General features: G+C 31.1%; 1 protein-coding gene across 2 annotated transcripts in view; it reads right to left on the bottom strand.

Annotated features, from left to right (window-relative positions):
- Positions 1–1,081: 1,081 nt before the first annotated feature.
- Positions 1,082–22,247, bottom strand: part of LOC118193240 (cuticle protein 10.9-like) — a 153,578-nt gene continuing 132,412 nt past the window's right edge. The window contains exons 1-5 of one of the 2 annotated variants that reach the window (XM_085824211.1): positions 11,108–11,256; positions 9,948–10,037; positions 6,979–7,089; positions 4,039–4,345; positions 1,082–1,401 (exon numbers count right to left, since the gene is read on the bottom strand). In XM_085824211.1, coding sequence (XP_085680337.1) covers positions 4,076–4,345; positions 6,979–7,089; positions 9,948–10,037; positions 11,108–11,119 — 483 coding nt within the window. In that variant the 5' untranslated portion in view covers positions 11,120–11,256 and the 3' untranslated portion in view covers positions 1,082–1,401; positions 4,039–4,075. Of the gene's footprint in view, positions 1,402–4,038; positions 4,346–6,978; positions 7,090–9,947; positions 10,038–11,107; positions 11,257–22,247 lie in introns of those variants that run through there. The other variant, XM_085824210.1, reaches the window with a different exon arrangement.

Genomic DNA, 22,247 nt, shown 5'->3' with positions numbered 1-22,247 from the left:
ACCTTTTCGAGGCTAACGTGCTGAATTCTCTTCAGAAGATTGTCCATTATTATGTCTTTATAAAATATGGAATTCACTGGCTATATCTCAGGAAAAGACTCTTTGTGAATTTTTCTCTTTCAAATAAAAAAGTAACCAAATATGTCTTTTAACGAAACTTCTGAAATTGAAGTTTTTGTGGAAGCGGTGAACCAACCAAAGCAGATGTTTTTCTTTTGTCTCAGGATCCTAAATAACGCCCCAAATTTCATCATTAGTCACAGTTTATTAGAAAATATCATGATTAATGCCTCTCATTTGAATTAACAAATAACAGACAGAAATTTGGTCTTCAGTTCTGCAATTAAATCATGACGAACAAAAACAAAAAAATCTTTTCTTTTTCAAAGATCTCCCACGAAGATTTTATGAGAAGTGTCTTTACTGATAATAAGTTGATCAGTACATTTTAAAGAGATGCTTGACGATTTTCAGCAACGCAAACGACTTTTATTGATTTTCTCATTTGTTCTAGACTGCAAAGACTACTGGGTTTAACATTAAGATCTTAGCATTCGTCACGAAGTCGTCTGTTACAATGACATACTTTGGATAGGGTTAACGCTTAAGTCTCGTGTGCTTCATACATCATTCCAAATGCCTCTTTTGCTGTTGTTTTTGCTTTACAGACAAATCTGATTGATGCTCACTCAGCTTTCGAATTTACGATAGCAGTTGTTCTCTGGATTAACTGTAACTCAGTTTCGATTAGAAATTGTTAAAATGCGTTGATAATTCTCTCCGTATGCAGGCAATATTTTTAAAAAGGAAGTTAACATGTCATAGTAATAAATGCTGTTAGGTTTCGATTAGTAGATTTGCTAGATTGTGATAAAACATATTATTCCTAAACCTATACAGACGTGCGGCGTACATGATTTTTCCTAATGATAAATTCAAACTCTTCATATTGTACATTTTGAAACTTGAATAATACAACTTGGTAAAGAATCCTATTTTGTATTCCAGAGTAAGACTGCGCCTAACTAAAATTTTCTCCTCATTATATGGAAGTGTAATTACTAAGAGAAACTACGAGCCGTTTATGTAAAAACAACTTTTATTTATGCTTAAACATAACAAAATAGCTGGTTATTATACATTTTATTCAATAAATAAAACAAACAGGAGAGAAACATTGTTGAGGAAACAGAAAATTTATAAATATAAATAAGAAAAGTTTTTCGTTGGATAGCTCAGAATTACCAAGGAAACATCCACTGGAAAAAAAGAAATTCTCACGCTAGTGAGGCAGGTACACATTTCCAGCAGATAGAAGCTCTAGTCGACTAATCCTTCTGTAGGAGAATTGTCAAGAAGAAATCGGAAAATATTGGAGTGAAAAGATGCTCACAACGAAGGCTGAAATAAAATGAAAATAAATCATTAGATAAATTGACAGTGCTGAAATATTTTAATTCATGAGTGTTACTTCTGAGAATATCTTACACAAATCGTTATAAATGAAAAATTGATAACTTGAAGATTTTTAATCTTTTATTATGTATTCTGAAGATATATAACATCCAAAACGTAATATTTAAATGAGGAAGGTTTAAACTATTGTTCCACTTCTAGCAGTCTCCAATAAATTAATTGAATATTCCTGCCTAAACCAGTGGATTTATTTACTCTTTTAATAGCCTTCACAAGATGAATTGGAAATAAATAAAATCCCAACCTTTTAAAAGTTATTTGAAATAATTTTTTATAGTCAGTTTGAAATTCGGAATTTTTCCAGGCTTCTGTATAATACATTTATTCATACAACTTAAAGGGTTTTCTAATTTAGCTCAATACACTCATTCGGCTTTAGCGGAAAACATAAGCTCCCTAAAACAGTATCTGTTTGCACAAGACACAAGATTATGTATATGTACTTATTTTCATTCTTAATTACTTTCGACAAGGAAAGGAGACGAAAAAAGTATTTGTGCATTGTGCGGACAACTTTCTTAGGCAAATCAACAAGTTTAACTGTCAGATATTGCGATATTCAAATAAATTATCCCACCTGATATTCGAAGTTCGAATTTTGTTTTGTTTTATAAATATCTTATGAAACTTACATACTTTATTTTTTCTAAAGTAGTGATAATGTCTCTGCCCTCTTCCAGAATCTTCACAATTATAATGATCTCAACTTGAAAACACTGTAAACGATATGTTACCGTACAGTTCCTCAAAGAATTCAAACTGTAGTCATATAACGTGTATTTTTTAAAGTGTCACATGTTTGATTTTTATATTAAGTATAATTCTTGAAGTACTGGATAACAGTTGCACTTGAAATACTAGAGTGTTCGAGTTCCATTCACTTGCATGTAATTTCAAGCCATTAAACTCTTACTCGGATTAGAAATAATTTTTAGGCTTTGATATATGTATCATAATTACACATTAAATAAACCAAAATAATTATTATTAACTCAACTAAGCCCTAAATTTGGGAGAAGATGAAGGAGTAAACAAACATTATCAGATGGCAGACAGATGTTATATAATTCAAGAATTCAAGAGATCTGGAAATTTTGCGAAGAAATATTTAAATTATTTGTTACATTAATGTTTAATAAAATGTATCACGTTTTGCAGCACCTTTCGACATTTAGTATTTTATTAAAGATATTAATGCTAATGTGAATAATAATAAAGCCTATAACATTTTTCAGTATCTTTCAATCAAAAGGTTGTTTTATTTTAAATATGAGAGACAATGACAACGTTCTAGAATGAACTGCATGTTTTACTGATGAAAACGTGGAAAAAATCGCACAATTCTTTTCTATCTATTTTGATAGTTGGATTTAAATTGGTTTTTCATAAAGTTTTCATTTTTATAGCACTCTTCAGAAATTTTTCTCATAAGGAAATGAATTAGAATTTTTATTGTGTACTTAAGATGTATATGTATTTATTAAGTAGTTTTTGAGACTTCTAAACAAAACAATTTAACCAGCCACATAAATCGTAAGCATCTTAATTACCTTTTAGCTCTCCTTAGATTACCTCGTAATTGAACTTTATTTCAAAAGAATAACTCATAAATTAAATTAGTTGCAGCATTTTTGAGAAACTTTCATTTTTTTGCATACCTATTATTGAAACCTTCTCGTATTTCACAACGCTCGTAAGCACTTTTAGTCTATTAAATTATCAATATGACTATTAATGATAGAAAATTGTAAGCTTTCTCTAAACAAAAGATTACTAAATTACAGCACATCATTCCCGTATATTTTAAAATAATTGAGGCAGTGGGAAAAATGTCATTCTCTATAAGTTTGTTCTCTCTGTATTCTCTTTTTCGTTCAGTTCAACTTATAAAGTTTCTTCTCAAAATGCTCAGTAAAGTTACATTTCAACAGCTTAATTTGGTTCTTAATTTTCATTTAATATTTATAAAACCAAATTCTCAATCATATATTTCTAAAATTATTAAAATCCTCTTTATTAAGCTTCTTTTTTGTAAAATCTGGAAAAGTCGAAGCTAATGTTTACTTAATTTATCACAATACCTCCATACTGCAAAATATGCGCGTTAGATTTGTTCTACTGTTTCTAGTTCGAATAGAACGAATATTTAGAAAGGTAGCATTTGAAGAAAATCTCAGTTTTTTAAAAGAGATTATACCATCAAGAATTCAAAACAGAAAACAAATAAAAGAGCGTGTTAAAAGATTTCACCTAAAGTTATTTGTTTATATTTAATCCAATTAGTTCGGGAAGATGTGCTTAACGCATATCTCTTTCCTCGATTTAGCATCGCCTGTAGCACCAAACATGCGAGAAAAGTTATTCAATAACATTCAACTTTCACTTTGAATATACTTTGGAGATTCGAGAAAACGTGCGCTGAATTTCAATGTCGATTCAGGTCATTGCACTTGCTATCAACTCCTTTTCATGCTGATGAAAGCAGTGAAGTCAGTTGTTGCTTCCTGACCCTATTTAAATGGATCGTTCTTAAAAAAGAAAGTAAACAAATTTCTAACTTACCAGAATAGAAAAGGAAAGGTAGAAGAGAAGCATGCTTCTAATATCTAGGGTGAGCAGGGGCGGCAAGTCGGGGTGCGGAGTAGACGGGAGCATGGGGAGCAGCGTAACGGGGGAGGGGTGCAGAGTATCCTCCATGGGCAGGGGCTCCATATCCGTGTTTAGGCTCATCGACAACGACTGGGTTGGCGTGGAGGACAACATCAGCTGGTTGCTGGCTTTCAGTTCCAGGTTCGTTAGTCTTGACTTCAGCTCTGTAACCGTGCTCATCGGCGACGTACTGTACTACTCGTTCAATACCGTGGAGATCCTAAAATGACAAATAATACTACATTAATGACACTGCTTTTATTTTTGTCTCGTGTTTTTTACGCAGTAATTGCAAAGTTGGTTGCATAACTATCTCAAATGAAGCCATGATTAAACACGTGTTAAAGCAACTGGTTTTGTAATGCTAGCAACAGAATTTATTTTGAGCTGAAAATAAACTTGCGAAATACTGTCTACACGACGTACCGTAGCAGATCCTTCGGAAAGCTTCAGATACTCATATCCTCGGAGGAACTCAAACCTTTTGTAAAATCTTATAAAAGCTCTCAATTGTTTTTTCTCTCCCCTCTTTTTTAGGTTAGTTGGTATGGAAAGATGACCTATGGTATATAGCACATTTCTGGCGTCCCTCATACTTTTATCTGTACCTGTGCCTCTGCGTATATTTAAATAAAAAAGTAATAAATATGCACATGAAGCGAAAAATATCGTAACGTGTTATCACTGTCATGTAATTCCTTTAAATCAAAATTAATCTGCAGCGAGTTATTTCTGATCCATGTTGAATTGGTTCGTTATAGATCTAATAAACGTTTTAATGGAGTCTTTGAGAAGTTTTTAAGTCTCTACGTTCGCCTCCATAGATATATCATATCCTAGCCCTTGCAACTGTTGCCATTGTACAAAAAATAAGATCTTTAACTAGACCCGGCTCCAAGACTTTCGTTATTGTAAGCTTTCATTAATATTAGCGCTTCGCATGAATTAAACATATTGATAATAACTCAAATATGTCTTTATTTGATACCGCTTATGAGAAAAATACAGAGCATATTTCTGCTTCTCGAGACCGAGTTATTTAATTCTGGCCAGCTCTGATAAGTTTGTAATTATTCGGCTTTGTGTGATTGCTGCCTATGATTTGAATTGTTATGCAGGTTAGAGGTTTTGCTCCAGCTTAGATTTAAATTTAATCATGTAGTCGTTGACTACTAGCATGCGTTTTAAAATTGAATTTCACTGTAACTTTAGATACATCTCCACAAATAGTGGATGATTCCACTATGCATTTATGTTCTAAAATGTCCACCACCAAGAAATGCATTTATGTTCTAAATTCTGTTAAACAAAAGATTTGTTTAAACCTTTTTAAGTATTTATTAGATAATTTCAGACTGAACGCTCATTCGTGTTACGTCGGCTAGGGGCTCGGAATTAGTTTGTGCTTCCAAAATAAGCCAAATAACAAGAAAGAATTAAAATTTAGGTTCTTGTGTGTTTAGAATCCTTAAAATATAACATTTAGTTCTTTTTTTCATATCTAAACATCTTATAAAAGTCAAATGCTAAATTTCTAAGTTGTGTGTAATTCACCAAAATTTGGTCATGAAATGTTTTTAAAACAAACTTTTTTAAAGTGAAGCGCAGGAAAATGTATTTTGATGTTTTCAGGCCTGTATGGGAAAATACTGAAGTACAGAGTAATTTAACCTAAATCGTTAAGTTCATTCTTCTTCTTTGTAATCATCCGAAAATTAAAATTATTTTTCTGCAGGGAAATTTAAAAAAATTATATTTCAATAAATTGTATGAAAGTATGAAATTTACAAAACAAAAAATAAGACAATTCTTAAAGCATATACGCTGATGTTGTAGAAACTATTAGGCCTTTTGTTTTGGAGCAAGAGACATAAAAAATGTGCCTTGTCCTCGCCCGGACTTGAATTCCGGACCTTCCGATTTCTAACCGGACGTTTTTTGCAGTTGTACCGCAAAGACACGCAAAAGGAAGATAGAAAAGCCTTACATTCTCCCCCACTTTAAAGAGCGACTGGATAGGAGAGGACTGAGCCGCCAAATACCGGTGGTGACGAATAATCGTCCACCAAATTTTTAGTTTTGGGCAACACTTGTACAAACTTTTAGAATTTTTTTAAGGCTAGGAAACCGAAGAAATCCGCACTTCCGTCGCAGAGATTCGAACTCGGGACCTCTAACTGGATGTGCTTTTGAACTTTATCACGAACGCAAGCGGTAAGTAGGGGGGAATCTTACAGTGTATGCCATCAACCGTTTTGCTACTTTGCTACGTATGTACAATTCGAAATAAAGATAGGAAATTTTTTTATTCGAAACTGTTAACGAATTTGTTTTCAAAATAACAATAAAGTAATTCTGAGAAAACCTTTATGCGATCACGTTGAAGCTTATAGTTATGCCCTAGTAAATCAAAACCGCTAAGCAGATTTATTGTTTTTTGACAGAAATACTTATCCACTGTGGACAAATATCGGTTTTAACACATGACTGCACACGCCTCCAGCTGCATTAAATTTCCCATTCAGTGTCTGAGAAAATGCTTCAGTTCTTGTAAACAATGCTCAAACATTCGCAGTTTATGTTATGAGTGAAACAACTTAAAGTACAAAACATGGACGTTTAATAAAGCACTTATTTCAAAACATACGAAGTATATGAAAAAGGGACTTAAAAAATGAATGATGTATGTATCAGATAAGGTTCTATGAGATGTTAAATTTGCGTCAGATATTTACATATTTTAAGGTTGAGGATGGGTCTATGAGTATATGCATCTGATGGAGATATGAAGTTACGAAATTATACTTGTTCATGATTCTCTTTCTTTTAAAACATGGGAAAAAATAAACTTACTTTGTATCCGTAGCTGCCTTGTACTCTTCCGTGTCCATCTCCGCTTTCCTTGCGGAAGGTGACGGTGCCGTAATCATCGTTGGTTTCATATCCAAAATCATAGGGTTGGGGCTGGAAAAAGGTAAATTAAGATGGTAATTATTCTTTGACTTTTATTCTTTGCTGACTAATTCGTACATTAGAAGCAAATGTAAGTATTATTTTACATAAACTTGACTGAAGGAAAATTTGTCAGACAAAACTATCTATAACTTTTTTTGAAAGTGCGTGGGTGCTTTTATTTATACATTGCCCTAATAAGATAGAGACAGAAGAGGATAGCTCACATTTGTTTGTTATCGTACACTTTTATTTAGAATAATATGCTTCTTTGAAAAGAATGGCCTAGTTTTTAACATCTGTTTACATTAGTGAATAAAAAAGAAATTATCGAAAGCGGAGCTTCAAACTTTTAGAGGTATTGTATGCTTTATTCTTACCAGTGAACCCTACGCAGCTAATTTTACAGTTCAAAAGCAAACAGTGATTACAGACGTTCATGTAGTATTTTTATTGCTTGTTTCTATTCATGTTTATTTCAAAATTTAAAATGTAACATTATTTAAAGATGTTAAAGCTCTTGTTTTTGTATCAGCGAATTCTTCGCACATCTAGAATATTATTGCAGCTAAATGTAACTTTTAAACAGAGCATATTTGTATTGACTTTGCAGGGAAACGTTTTTGTTATTTTTAAATTCCTTTCTTTTGGTTTAATAAATAATTATTCTTTTTAAAATTATTCTTCTGAAGGTTCTTTTTAGTTTATTTATATAGTAATTTTGCTTCATTTTAGTAATAATTACAACTTTTAAAGAGCATCAATAAGTTATTACTAAAATAAACTATATTTTGAATGTAAAAATGTTACTTTAAGATAACAGACAAATTATAAAAACTTACATTTAGCACTGATAAGCTATTACATAAATATGTTATTCTTAATTTCATTTAAACTTATTTCCTCGAATTTCATTAGAGAGAGATTTCTCATTCAATTAATTCAGTTCTCACTCCGCGGCAAAGCAAAAATACATAAAAAATGAAAATATATTCATTAAATTTTTAAAATACAAAGAAAAAAGAAACATAAAACGCCAAATACAGTTCAAATCAGTTAAAAAACATTTTTACAATTAAAATTAGAGTTTCTAGGCGAAAATAAGCAATTAAGCCAACGGGCAAGAAGACAGATTTTTTGTGGGCACAAATTTGAAAGTTTAATTTTGGTTCCACTCCGCAAAAAGACTCTGAAGTTGGTGCACAAAATGACTCCGTTAACTATCCTACTAAGAGTTTCAAATGTAAAACAAATTTCGGCTTCATTAGGCTTAGTAGAACTTAAGCAACTTTTATATTGTTGATAATTCTACATTTATTGCATATACGTGAACTAAAGACATAAAAACCTTAACCGGAACATAAGAATAACAAAATTCAATCACTTTTAAAGCACAAAATGCTCAGTTTAACAACATATAATAATAAAAAAAACCTAGCTCACTGAACCGGGCAACAGAGTAGATTAGATACACACACACACATATATATATATATATATATATTTACATGCTTTTGATGCTTCTGATTGCAACCAAAACGCAAGGTGCAGAACTCTATGTTATAGTAGTCCCATATACAAAATTTTAACGTTCTGGGGGTACTCGGTTTTGAGCAATGCGATATACGTACATACATGCATACGTACGTACGTACAGACGTCACGAAAAAAAGTCTCTTCTAAATCCATTTAAATTCATTTTACAATCCGTTTTAGGAAAAAAGAGTCCTTTGTTCCGTCCGTACGTACAGATGTCACGCAAAAACAACGTTCAAATGGATCCGAAAGCAGTCAAAATGGATAATTTCGTTGTAATATGACGCCTGAAATTTTTCGCGATTATAATACTTTCTTTACTTCGTACAAGGAAATAAAAAAGATGACTCTTCTGTGTATTTTCATCAATTATCAATTATTTTTCAGACGGTAAAATAAACTAAATTAAAACATAATACTTCAAAATTTTATATTTCTTTAATTTAATTAAAAACCTTTCACTAAAATTAAGTTTAAAGTTTAAATTTGTAATGCATATCGTAAAATGGAACGCATTTATTCTATCAAAATAATTCGCATATAATTTCAAAAGTCAAGAATATCATATTATTGGTTTGACTGATATAAAGTGGTATGAAGCAGCTATGCATTTTAGATTATACTTTAAACTATTATATTTAAATGAGCATAAATATCCATGTCATTCGAAATATTTCATCCATAAAGACAAGTTTTAGAATTAACTTCTGTATACTTTATATAGTATAATACTTTTTGTAGTATAATTTGAGAATCAATTGTAACGCGCAGATTTATTTTGAATTAACAATTAATTATTTACTTGTTTTTTCCTGCTCATTCTTCTTTTTCTAAATGCAGTTATTCTTTCCAGAAAACATAAATGCTCGTAATATAAATTAACGTTAAGTAAAATTCACCAAAAGTATTTTTAGTTAAATGTGAAAATTAAATAACCATATTTTAACATTTAGAGAACTTATTAATTATCAATAGTATTTGTTGTATTTTCAGTTTTGCAGTTACTTAAAGTAGTTTTACTGTCAGCTTAAATTTTACAATTTTGTTTGTGTTACTTTAGATCAGTTAGAAATACCTTTTATCTCTATACGGTTCATTGTTTTGTCTGTGGATTTGTAAAGCTGATTACGTTTAAACGGGAAAGTTCGACATAAATAATAATAGTTTAACTGAAAGTCTGAAAAATATTGACAGCTACATATTGTACAGTAAGAAAAAACTATTATTTTTTGTTTCTGTCGTGTTTTCGCACATTTCATCTATTATTTTATAAGAAACCAATATTAACAACTTTGTTTTTAATGTACAAAAATATAAATATTACTGTTACTTACTGGGTAATGCTCTGGTTGAGCGTAACCATGAGCTGGTGCTCCATAGTGCTGGGCGAGACACACAGCAGCAAGAGCTGCAACAAGGATAACCTGCAAGAAAACAAAAAGCAAAGTAAAGTGCAAGTCATATAATAAAATTTCGTACGCTAAATTATAACATGAAGACATGAAGACTTCCAAAAACAAGATCTTAATTCAGGTGCTCAAACACTCTGTAGTTTAAGTAGTCAAGAGTATTCTTACCCCATAAAAATTTATTTTAAATTAAAAAAAAAAAATTAAATAATTCAAATTTGGCTTGAAGAAGTGCTGAAGAAAATAAACTTCTGGCAATATGCTTCAAACATTTATCACTTAAATTTCATTATGGCTATCTTAAAAAAGGTGCTCTCTCCTTAATTAAAAAAATCAAGCAAAAGAAATGACATGCTTGCTACAACCGAGGTAAAATTCGCAGACTCGTTCGAAAATAAAAAATAATATGTAATAAAACTGCAAACATTTGAAAGAATGAGTTTTAAATAAAGCGTCAAATAATGTTATAAATGTGCTTAAATTTTAAAAAGGGGATAACAGAAATTAACTGTTTATTGAGCTGTAGAAAGCATAATAATGTTTCCTATATTAAAATAGTGAAGATTAAAAAACTTTCAACAGCAACATGATAAAAGATAAAATTAGGTTAAGGAATAATCATTGCAGAAAACTAACTTCTGGTATATAAGTAACTGTAATTTCCATACGGAATTAAATTTCGAAGTACCTAGATTCAGAAAGAAAATGCTTTCAATTTTTAATAATGCATTTTTCCTGTTTGGCTTCACTGTTATTGCGTACTCGTATTACAGAAAGAAAGCAATATTCTACAAAAAAACCGTACGTTAGATTTACTGTCCAGGAAAAACTCAACGAACTCTTCAGTAAACAGATTACTGTACCTCTTTTGTCAATTTTTAGTATGAGGGTGATAATTTCTAAACTTTTACGTTTATATTTTAAGTAAGAAACCATAAAATAATAGGGTAAAACCTTCATATATCATGAAAGCATATCAAATCTTAAGAAGCAATAAACTCTTTCTTCAGAAACGCTTTCCGCGTTAATGTATTTCTTCCATAGAAGTCCTAGATCAAAGAATTATCCAAAGAAGCTCAACGTACCTTTGCGATCATGGCTATAAGTGTTGTTGAATTATTCCCAACGCACTAGAATCGACTGGAGGAATGAATGTGAAATCGAAAGCGATCTGATCGTATTTATACTAGTTGAGCAGAATAAATAAATAAACAAGTTTGTATGTTGAGCAGAATAAATAAAAAAAAAAGTTTTGAAAGTCAAAACAAATTCAAATGATTCTACTGAAAGAGAAAATACCACCCTAACTAAATAAAGAAAAAAAATAGCGTGTGGTATACAGTTTCAGGTCTTTTTTTTTCCTTGCCTTCCAGCTTTCTTTGCGAGCAGGTCAGGCACCGCCTAGGCGTTCTTGATCAATGGGTTATCAATAATTGTTCCGCTTGACCGCGCCCTGCCCTGAAGCACCTCCTTGAAGCACTTCCCAGAGTTTGGAAAAAAATGCCGCATTTCTCAACTGCACATCAAGTTATGATAGGTTTTATCATATACTTACATCCTATTAATTCGCGAACCATGCTATATTAATATATAACATTATAAAATAACACACACATATATATACATATATATAAGGTAAAAAGAATATTCTAATGAGCAAAATTCTTGACCACAAAGGTCTTCTTTAGTTTATATTAAATTTGTATTTAAATTTAATTTTTTTATTTAAATTCAATTTATTCTTATGAAACATATATATATATATATATATATGTAATTAGGATTTTCTTTATTCATATATAAACTCTATATCAAATTTTCTACAGAATTCTGTAATTTTTTATGCTTTTCTCAAATATATTCTTTACGGTGAAACTTTCTTGGCTATGACTCCCCGCAGACGACCATCTCTGATTGTCACCAGTATTTATAATAAAAAACATAGTTAAATAACATCACTAATAGTCATGGTCTCCAAGACAACCACCGCTGCAGCAGATCAAAGCGAATCAACGATAGTCGTCATAGCGAGGTTTTCCTCTCTATATATGCTTTAGATAATGCTATATTAAATTAAAATTTTCAATTATAAATTTGTAAAAAATGGTTTTAAGTTTTTAATTTGAATTAGAATCTTTAGAATTTAAAATAAAAGTTTAAATTCTGATTATAAATATTGCAATTTAAAAACATAGGATCAATTTCCTTTTATTTTAATGCTTTTACGCATATAATAAAATGTACTACTTTGGAATTTTTAGGCTCGTCTTTTCCTCCCCATGAATTGAACCAGCAGCGAATTCAGATTCTAGTGAAAGTATGATTGTTTATAATAAAGGAGAATTCGTTTGAATCTTCCGTCGATATCCAGTAAAACAGAATTTTAATCAGATTTTGACGTAAAAAGCTTATCGTGCCGTGAATTTTAATAGCTCACTTTCATTCACAAGAAATTTTTATTAAAAAATAATTTAGTTTTTTTTTATTTATTATTTACTGGTGTTAGAAATAGAAATTTGCATTTCTTCCGTGCAGGATTGCGCTGAGCGACGAACTATATAGCTGTGCAGAAGATTTCTGCCGATGAGCAGAGACGACAAAAATTCTATAACAAATAAAATAAATAATTATGTACTATAAAAATAAAATAACCACAAATTAACTATTTAAAAATAAATAAAGATAATAATTAAAAATGCAATCTGAAAACTTAAGATTATAGTCTAACTCGTCCAATAAAGTCCAAGAACAACCAATAAAGTTCCAAAAGGTCTAAAACATATGCAACAAAGACTCGATTTATCATTCCCACAGTATCGTTCGCCATGTTTATTTCCGAATGAAGCCTTCTGTAAATAAAATATTTATTCCTACTTCCGCCATTTTCCGCGAAACCTTTAATCGACATTTTCGATCGACTTTAATCGACGAAATTTGCTTTAATCGACATTTTAGAACGATATATTTCCCGTATTGATTGTTGGGAAAAATGTTATGAGATGAATATACTCTGTTTTTCATTTATAAGAATATACTCTGTTTTTCATTTATATTACACTCTGTTTAGATTATAAATCTGGCAGCATAGTAATGTAGTAAAGTTCCACATAGGGCTTTAACTCGCAATATTAACAAATGTTATTTTTTTTACGTTTACGTGAGTTTATTACTATAAGATTTCAAGAATTTCAGGGTTAATTTCAGATTTTCATTTGCAAGCATTTTGGAAAAGAAGATAAAGATAAAATGACTCACTGAAGCTACCGAGTTTAAACAAGTTTTACATAAATTTAAAGAGTTTCTCTACGCTGAAAATGAAAAAAAAATGAACGTTCTGAGGCTACTCGTTTTTGAGTTATGCGAGATACGTACGTACGTACGCACGTACATACATACGTTCGTACAGACGCGAAGAAAAATTCTCTTCAGAATTAATTTTAAAGCAGTTTTATAATTTTTTTGGAGGAAACGATTCTTTTATTCTGTCCTTACGTACAGGTATCACGCAAAAACATCGTTAAATTGCATTCGATAGCGGTCAAAGTGGATATTTTCGTTGAAATATGCTGCATGAAACTTTTCGCGATTACAATACTTCCTTTTTACTAAGTACAAGGAAGTAAAAAGCAATTGAATTTTTATCATAACATATAGAACTGCGTTGCCATATTTTCTTATTTATCTCTGACATTTTTTTATTTTCTAACAAATTTATATGTAAAAATATTTTTCATGAAATTTATTAACTGACATTTTTCGAATTTATGGAAACATTTCAAAATTTCAAAATATTATAAATGAAGATCTTAGTTCTACATCGAAGAATAAGCGCAGTGTAATAAGAATTATTTGTCATACAAAATTGAAATAAACCTGAATTGCTGACCTAAGATTACTAAATTTGTATTAAAGTTAGTCCCTTTCCTCGACTGTTGTACTTCAGGCTAAATAAGCCATTTTTTCGGCTGGTCGAATTTTGAGAGGCTAAATCAATGGAAATGGTCAACTTTGATATTATACACTTAATTGTTGTTAATGCTCACTATTTAGTGTGCCCCTCCAGCAGGATTACAGTTGACGCATTTCTTGAGAATGAAGGGAGTGGCCCTCAATGTAATCAAAGAGTAAATAGGTGAAGAACTTTCAGCAACTATTCATCATTTTTATTCAAACTTAGCGAAATATATGATATCCAATATTCTTAACAAGCACTTTATTTATAAAAGGATTCCATTAATCATTATATTTTGGATTATCTGCCCTTAGTAAATATATTTATGCGAGAATAATAAAGCATTTACGAATAAATGGAATACACGCATTTTTTAAGAAATACCTTTTTTTAAATTGGCAACGGCGATAGTTTAGAAATTCTAAAGATGTTAACGGTCATTTATGTTGGTTTTTTTGGCGCACTAGAGCAAAGTAATTTTTTAAGCGTACATTTCTTACATGAAAATGTTTATTTATTGTATTAATTCTAGTTGATGTCATACCCACACTTATATTAATTACTTCATATTAAATGTATTTGGTTAATGCAGAACGTGCATCTTAAAATATTTTAAGATGCACGTTCTGCATCTTATGCATCTTAAAACCCGTTTATTAAAATAAACGGGTAATAATATAAAGAACATAACAACCTTTTTCTTGCATGGATTAATTATGAAAAATAATCGTAACAGAAGATTTACCATTAAATATGAGATTAAATCTACAATAGCTTAAAAGATGGCTATTTTTTAAATTTCTCAAATAAGACTTTTGACTATTTGAGTTCTTTTGAAACCAAAATAGTTAAAATAATAAACGTATGTTTTATAACTGAAAAGAAGCAAAATGTTTTCTTGGACTACTCTTATGTTGTACTTTCTGATTAGAAATTTTATTGAATGTATTATTAAAATTTAATTAAATGTGGGGGCAATTATTAATCATGTATTATTTAGGAAATTCAAGCTTACTGAAAATGAGTGTGTCTATAATCAATTCGTATTTTCTATCACAATCTTCAAAGAGTATTTCAATAACTTTTAAATTCTTTCTTTTCAGAAGAGTGCAGATAACTGCGAATGCAGCGATATGAAAAATTCGAAACTAACATTAGTGACGCTAAGAAAATGTAAGATTTTGACTGAAATGTTTTAAAACGTATTAAGATTGAAATGAACAAAACTAATTTATAAAATAATTGCAGATTCTATACAGTCTGCCATAATTTTTTTTTTTTTTTTTTAATTTTCTGGTTAGGAAAATCAAGAAAAATGTAATGATGAAATGTGTAAAAAAATGAACAATAATTATTTTAAAAAGCTGCCGTTTAAAAATTACACAGATGTTGATCTATGAAGCAAAATAATGTAATTATTTGCTATGTATTAATTTCAGATTCAACCTAAATAAAAACAATAAGATTTTAATATTTCTTATAAGGTGCATTCATATACGTACGGAAAATAATATAATTTAATTATATTTAATTAAGTATGTGAATATGATAAAAAGTGGAAATAGGTTCGAGCGTAATTAAGTAAAATGATATTCATTTGTCTCGAGTTGTATTCTAATTGTAACATTCTGTTACTATGTTAAACAAATAACAAACATGAGGATGCTTCTTCTAAAATAGGAAGATTTGGCATACTCCCATTCACAAGTCATGAATATGCAAAATAATTTTATTTAAAGAAAATTCTTAAAATTCCCCGCTCTTTTGGATCGACAGTTGGAGTGAAAATAGGCTGAATACTTTCCCTTTCCATTTTTTTCATTAATTACCCTTGACACCGAAGGCGATTCGAATACGCATAACAGGGCGTTCACAATACACGCATACATTACCTGAATACTTCGACGACACCTCTAGTTCTGAAACAAAGGGTTATGAAAATGAACCGGTAACTAAACCAGATTTCCATGAAATAGAGAAAAATAAATGTCAAACGTAGAGCTTTTAAAAAAAATCACGTGATCTTTGCTTTAGGTCAATTCCAACCCCTCCCTTGGGCAGTCATGGGGTCATAGAGAGGAAATTCGAGGTGAAAGTTGCAGATTCAGTGAAGGATATCAGGGAAGGAAAAGGATTACCACATTTGCGGACCACAACCCAAAGAGTGACCTCCATTAAAAGTGTCGTCATAACCGTAACTGAGTTACGGAAAGGTCAGACTTCGGGAGTTGTATGGTATTTGCGAATTGCAGCAAGTGTGACTTCTTGTTGCTAGGTTTCTAAAACAATGCATGTGTCACAATGTAGGCCGGAAAAATATCTCACTCAGTATATTTCTGAATGACAGGTTTTTCATTCACTTTTCAGACATATTTTGCATTTCTTTTGCGCTGAAGACATCTGGAAATATGTGTAGAGTTTCAAGCATCTTCAGGAACGAAAAAACTACAAATATTAAGCGTGCAAAGTTTAGTTAAGCATGCATTTGTCCGCCACATTTTAATGTGAATATTTATGCATCATATTTACTACCCAATTGCTATATAAAAATAAAAAAATGTGGCCAGTTATATCAAAATTAGTGAAATAAAAAATAATTTCCCATGTTGGAAAGCATTCTGATTTGAAATAAATTGCGGAAAAGGTCATGTCAGAATCAGTGAAATATAAAATAATTTCAGATGTTGGAAAGAATTCTGATTTGAAATAAATTACGGAAAATTAATTTCATTCTGAACAATAAATTTAGTTTTATATTTAAAATAACAGCAGTATACCATCAACATGTTTTGATGAATCCAAAATAGACTTGTTGCAAACAAAATCTGACAAAGTTAAACAAAAAATAAAGGATCACTTTATGGAAATCATAAAGCGCAAAACCATTCCTATCCATTATTTAAAAGCAAAAATGCTGAGTTATTTCAAACTGAAATCCAAACTGTTTCCAAATTCATCCCGCATCACAAAAATATCACAAACTGAACAAAGTCTAAAATCAAAATTTGGGGAAAATCATTTCAGCAGAGCTTTGGAAATTAAATTTGTGAGTACAAAAATCAACAATTTGATTATTTTGTAACGAATAAGTTCTTCATATTCTCAAAATAATTCCAAAATTTGTGAAATTAAAAACTGAAATAAGACACGCTGTCAGATTTAAAAACCATTGGTTTGGTGCACGATGAAGATGAGTTTTCTCAAGTTTTCGTAATGCATTCTTACAGAAAGGTTGTTAAAGAATTCAGAAAAATCTTGCCAAAATCTCCTGACATGACAATGATTTTCTGTTTGGTTACAAAATTTCAATAAGTTTCAGCATTTCAATAAGTTCAGCTATAATGCATTCAGCATAGGAAACAAAGAGGCTGCCCATCTCTTCCGTTAGCTGATTTCGGTAAAAATGAACAAAGCCAGGAATAAATTGTTGAAATCACCATTAGAAAATGAGAGAAAAATGTCTGTGCAATCAAATATAAATATTGCAAAATAATGATCAGTCATGAAGATTCAGTCTGCTTGGGTAAATTCATTTCCACCTTTCACCCAACAAATGGGTTTTAAAGCTAACAGCGTAAACTTCAACTGGAATTTCGAGTCTTATATTATTTGTTACAGTATTGAAGTGTCTTTCTTTGAATTAATTTGCCATTAATGTCCATTTTGAAACTTCTACAATTTTTGAAGTTTTCATGTGCATGACTTCTGACTTGCTCGGTATATGCATATATAAAAATTCAAAATTTTAAGCATAACCGAATTAGTAGGATAAAAACTATTACACTTGAAACAAGTAAACTTGAAATAATAAGACGCCGAGCTACAGATAAGATGCAGACAAATGCGATATAAAAACCAAACATTTATAGTTTTCATTTAATTAAAATAGCGGATCTATTGCAGAATCATAATTTGTTAACTAATACGAATACTTTTACTTATTTTTCCAAATTAAGGGCATGAGAAATTTGAAAACAAATTGAACAACTGCTGGATTAGATTGTTCCAGAGATCCTTTTCTTTAACTGGTCATCTTAATTATATATATGGAGAGTCTCTTTCCCTTAGGTAACATAAACTAACCAGTTCTGTAAAAGATTGTGAAGAATTATTCCATTACAACAGAAAAGTCAGAAGAAGGGTATAATGAACCCTTTATTCAATCAATAAAGTTGCAGAGATTGCGTCACCTGGGGTTACATAAAGACAACCCTTCTGGCTTAACTCAAACAGGTAAAATTGAACTTAAAATAAAATGTATTAAGTTAGCTTAACGGCTAAGGGGATAATTTAACGTGCAAGAAGACTCTGACACGTAGAAGCCAGCGGAAACATAACTTATGACTAGAAGCACTCAATGCTACAGAATGAAATCGCTAGTAACGCAAAATAACAAGTGGCCTTCAAGCAGGCATAACACGCTCTAAAATCACCTTCCAAAACCTTCCCTTAAGCAGCACTTCTTTGTATTTCGTTAAAATACATGCATGCTAGGTGATTAGTATTCTGGCAGGAAAGCATAGGTGAAAACGAGACTGAAAAGAAAGTTGCTTTAATAAAAATTAACTGTTGGTCAAAAAATAAATCCCCTCAAACATAACTGATTCTCTAAGTAGTAATTAAAATGTGCTATAGCTCTGCGTGCCTGAAGAATGCGTGTACCAAAAACGAAATGATTCCGCACCAAGGATTATAGAAAAAACGTCAAAATTTTATTACCCATTACCTAAGGTAATAAAACCACGTCTGGTTTAAGGAATGAATTTGCTTATGCACCTGTCCTTGCTAATATATTCTCTGCAAGGAATTTTTGTGATGCCACTTCAGTGAATCGCACTGATTACACATAGATGTAGTGATTGCAGAATACACGGCGTTATTCATAATTCCGAGAAGCATTTTAAAAATTTATGATAAATAAACTGCAAAAAATTTAAATATACTAAATTTTAATGTATAGAAATAAAGGCAAATTTGATAAGTTTTTCTTCTTACATTGTAGAGGCATTACTTAATTTTTGGAAGCACGCAAGATGAAAAATATGCAACGCCTTCGCCGGGAATCGAGCCACGAACCTCTGGAATACGCGGCCAGCGTGCAGCCCACCACACCACGAAGGCATGCCGAGAAGGTGAGAGAAATACCTTATTGAACAAATGCTTAATTTTAAGTTCTTTCTTAATACGGCAGACACCTATGTTATTAATTCTTTACGTCTCTTGTGTGTGCAACTATATTCAGGTTCATCCCACAGAACCAGTGATATGGTTACGAAGTTCCAGAATCTCAATGGATACTAAAGGCACAAACCCTTGTTAAACACACCACGAGAAAAAATCACCTAACATTAAATCGGAAGACAGAGCTGCCATAGCATTAGCATGTTATCCCCTTGCTCTGTGCTTCTTATCTACATTTATGGTATATTTATTTTTTTGAGATACTCTTGCAGATGGTCTCTGCCCTTGTAGCAGGTAGCATACATATATATGCAGGTTTTTCGAAACTAATGGTCAAACATTTAAGGGGTGATAGAAAACACCTAAACACGCTCCTAATACGCATCTTTATCACCCCTTAAATTTTTGCCCATGACGAAATAAAAAACAGTTGAAACCTAACCCAACGACGCGCTGATAGCTGCAACAAATGGTGGCAACATAGAAAAATAAAAATGAAATTAAGATAAAACTTTCAAAACCATCCCATTTTCAACACGAAACCAAATATTAGAATACGGTTAAGAAACACAGTGATAAGCTGCATGATAAGGTTCAAAAGCAGTCTATACCAAAAAGGAAAACAGTAAAATAAAGAGGCAAAAGTAAATAACTTTTAACTTTCGTGGTAGCGTATCTGGGTGGTTTGTGTAACAATAGAAGTGAATGAATCAGCCCGTTTGTAACTCATAGTAATATAAATTATAATTTAGTATTTAATACTTTAATAAACCATAAAAAATATTAATTATATAAATTTGTGTCTTTATAAGTCCATTTCCTGAAAGCTGGAATACAGGGTGCATCAGAAAATTGTAGACACTCTTTGAACTCTCACAGAGAATTTATTTTCCACCCTAAAAGGTTAAATTTCTGGGAGAGGTAAGGCTATAGTCCAGTTTGAAAGTTAAGTGTACTAACTGGTCAAAGTGGATGTTCCAGATGGTGGTTAAAGTAAATGTTCGAAACGGTATCCTTCAGTATCGATTGATTTTTGAGACGAGTCACGACTGATTCTGTACTTCGTACCAAAGTGCCCAATGGGATTTCTGCGCAACAGCTTGAAATTCATCCCAACGTGCATCAAGGTTACGCAGTTTACTACAATATACTTCATCTTTTACTGAGCCTCACCTGCATCCCCCCCTACATCCTATCTACTGGCCTGATACATTTTGATCCAGGTATGTTGGCACATCCCTATGATATCGAGGAGGAGTGCCATTTTGTTGGTAATAAAATCTGTCATTGTCGTACTTTGTACGAAGGTTAGGGAAACTGGAATCAACAAGCATTGTTAGATACTTACAATGCATTCAAAACAGAAAGGCCCAATGAGTCCCTAGGAGACAGACCACACCACACACTTACATCAGACAAATTCACAGCTTGTTCAACAGGAATGCCAGGCTTATCTTCAACCCAGTGAGCACAAGTATGGCTATTGACAGTTTTGTTATGTTAACCTGTGCTTCATCCGACCAAAAAATGCTACCCTTAAATCTGTTTCACGTGTTCATCTCCTGAACCCATTCACAAAATTGTGCCCGACAATCTGGGTTGTCGTACTTAGCTGTTACACCAGCCTTGGAATGGACACACTCATCTTGTCTTTCTTCAGAATGCGTAGCACTTACATCGTGTGAACCTTGTCTTGAAGGTTTTCTTGTGAATGCATTGTAGAGACATTAGGTATTTTTTGGAAGCAGGCAAGATGAAAAATATGCATTCCTTCGCCCGGAATCGAACCACGGACCTCTGGAATACCGGCTCAATGTGCAGACCACTACACCACGAAGGTGATTGAAGAAAAGAAGAAGCCAAAATTTACGTAATAATGGAGCAAATGGAAACATTCTTACACAAAACGTTATTGAATCTATGCTAAAGGCTATGAAAAGTGTAATTTTAGCTAGAGGCTGTCCAATGAAATATTGACTATCCCGTTATTTTCATGTTTTTATTAAATATGTTTATTCAAAGTGTCCGAATACGTATGTGAGTAAATTTTGAGAATTTTTTTAATATTTTTTCCCTAATAGAAACGTTTGAATAACTTTTTTTTCAAAGTAAATAGGTTTTGAAATAGATGATTGACAAGCGTGTCTGAAAGAAAAGTAAAGTGATTTTATTAGCATTTAGCAACTGATATTTGCAAACATATCTGAAAAAAGGAAGTGTTCGAAAACAAATACTGTAAATAATCGTTGAAAATTCTTTAATATTTGACCGAGAATAAATTAATTAATTTAAAAACAATATTGTTTTTAAAAAATAGTAATTTATAAAAGAGGCATAGTAAACTGCACTATATTGGAATTTTAGTAATCCCATATTTACAGAATTTAGGTTATTTTGCTATAGTTTCAGATTCCATATTTGTATTTTTCTTGATAACTTGTGTAATTTATCATATTGCTTTCCCAACTTTCACAACAATTTTTTTTTAATTTCGAGTTTTTAAATTACTTTTTTATTGATCAAGGACTTTATGACTTTTAGTCCTATCTCTATACTATTAAATTATTTCGAGTCATATCGGAACTTGTTATATCTTAAAATAAATTAAAATAAGCTAAGTAAAAGCTTTTTATTTTTTTTAATTAATATAATTTTTATAAATTAATAAAAGCTTTTTATTTTGCGTTGATTTAATTCATTCAATTAATTTAAATATTTTAAATCAATTCTTTCAATATTATTTTCTAATTAATTTTGATTCTCTTCCATATGTAATTCAGAAACAAGTTCTGTTGAGAATTTTTTCCGCTGCTCTTTTGCCATGACTAAAGAAATTTTACTATTCTTTATTATGGCACGAATTTTGTTATGCTAATTTATTTTTATCTCTATTTTTTTGTTTTGATTTTAAAAAAAGTTGATTTATGCTTTCGTGTTGGTAAATTTGCCATTGTAGAAAGATAGTGTTACATAACATTTGCTTAAATATGTATATTATTTAAAAGCTCGTAAATGTATAAATATGTTATTTATTAATTAGAGATTAGCTGTTTAAAACGTATATTTTACTGCTAATATTAAACCCTCAAAAC

Source organism: Stegodyphus dumicola, chromosome 9 (assembly GCF_044657685.1).
Source record: "Stegodyphus dumicola isolate Sdum_Otavi_A_Nest chromosome 9, ASM4465768v1".
Taxonomy (NCBI): domain Eukaryota; kingdom Metazoa; phylum Arthropoda; class Arachnida; order Araneae; family Eresidae; genus Stegodyphus; species Stegodyphus dumicola.
This window is presented reverse-complemented; position numbering and strand designations above follow the sequence as displayed.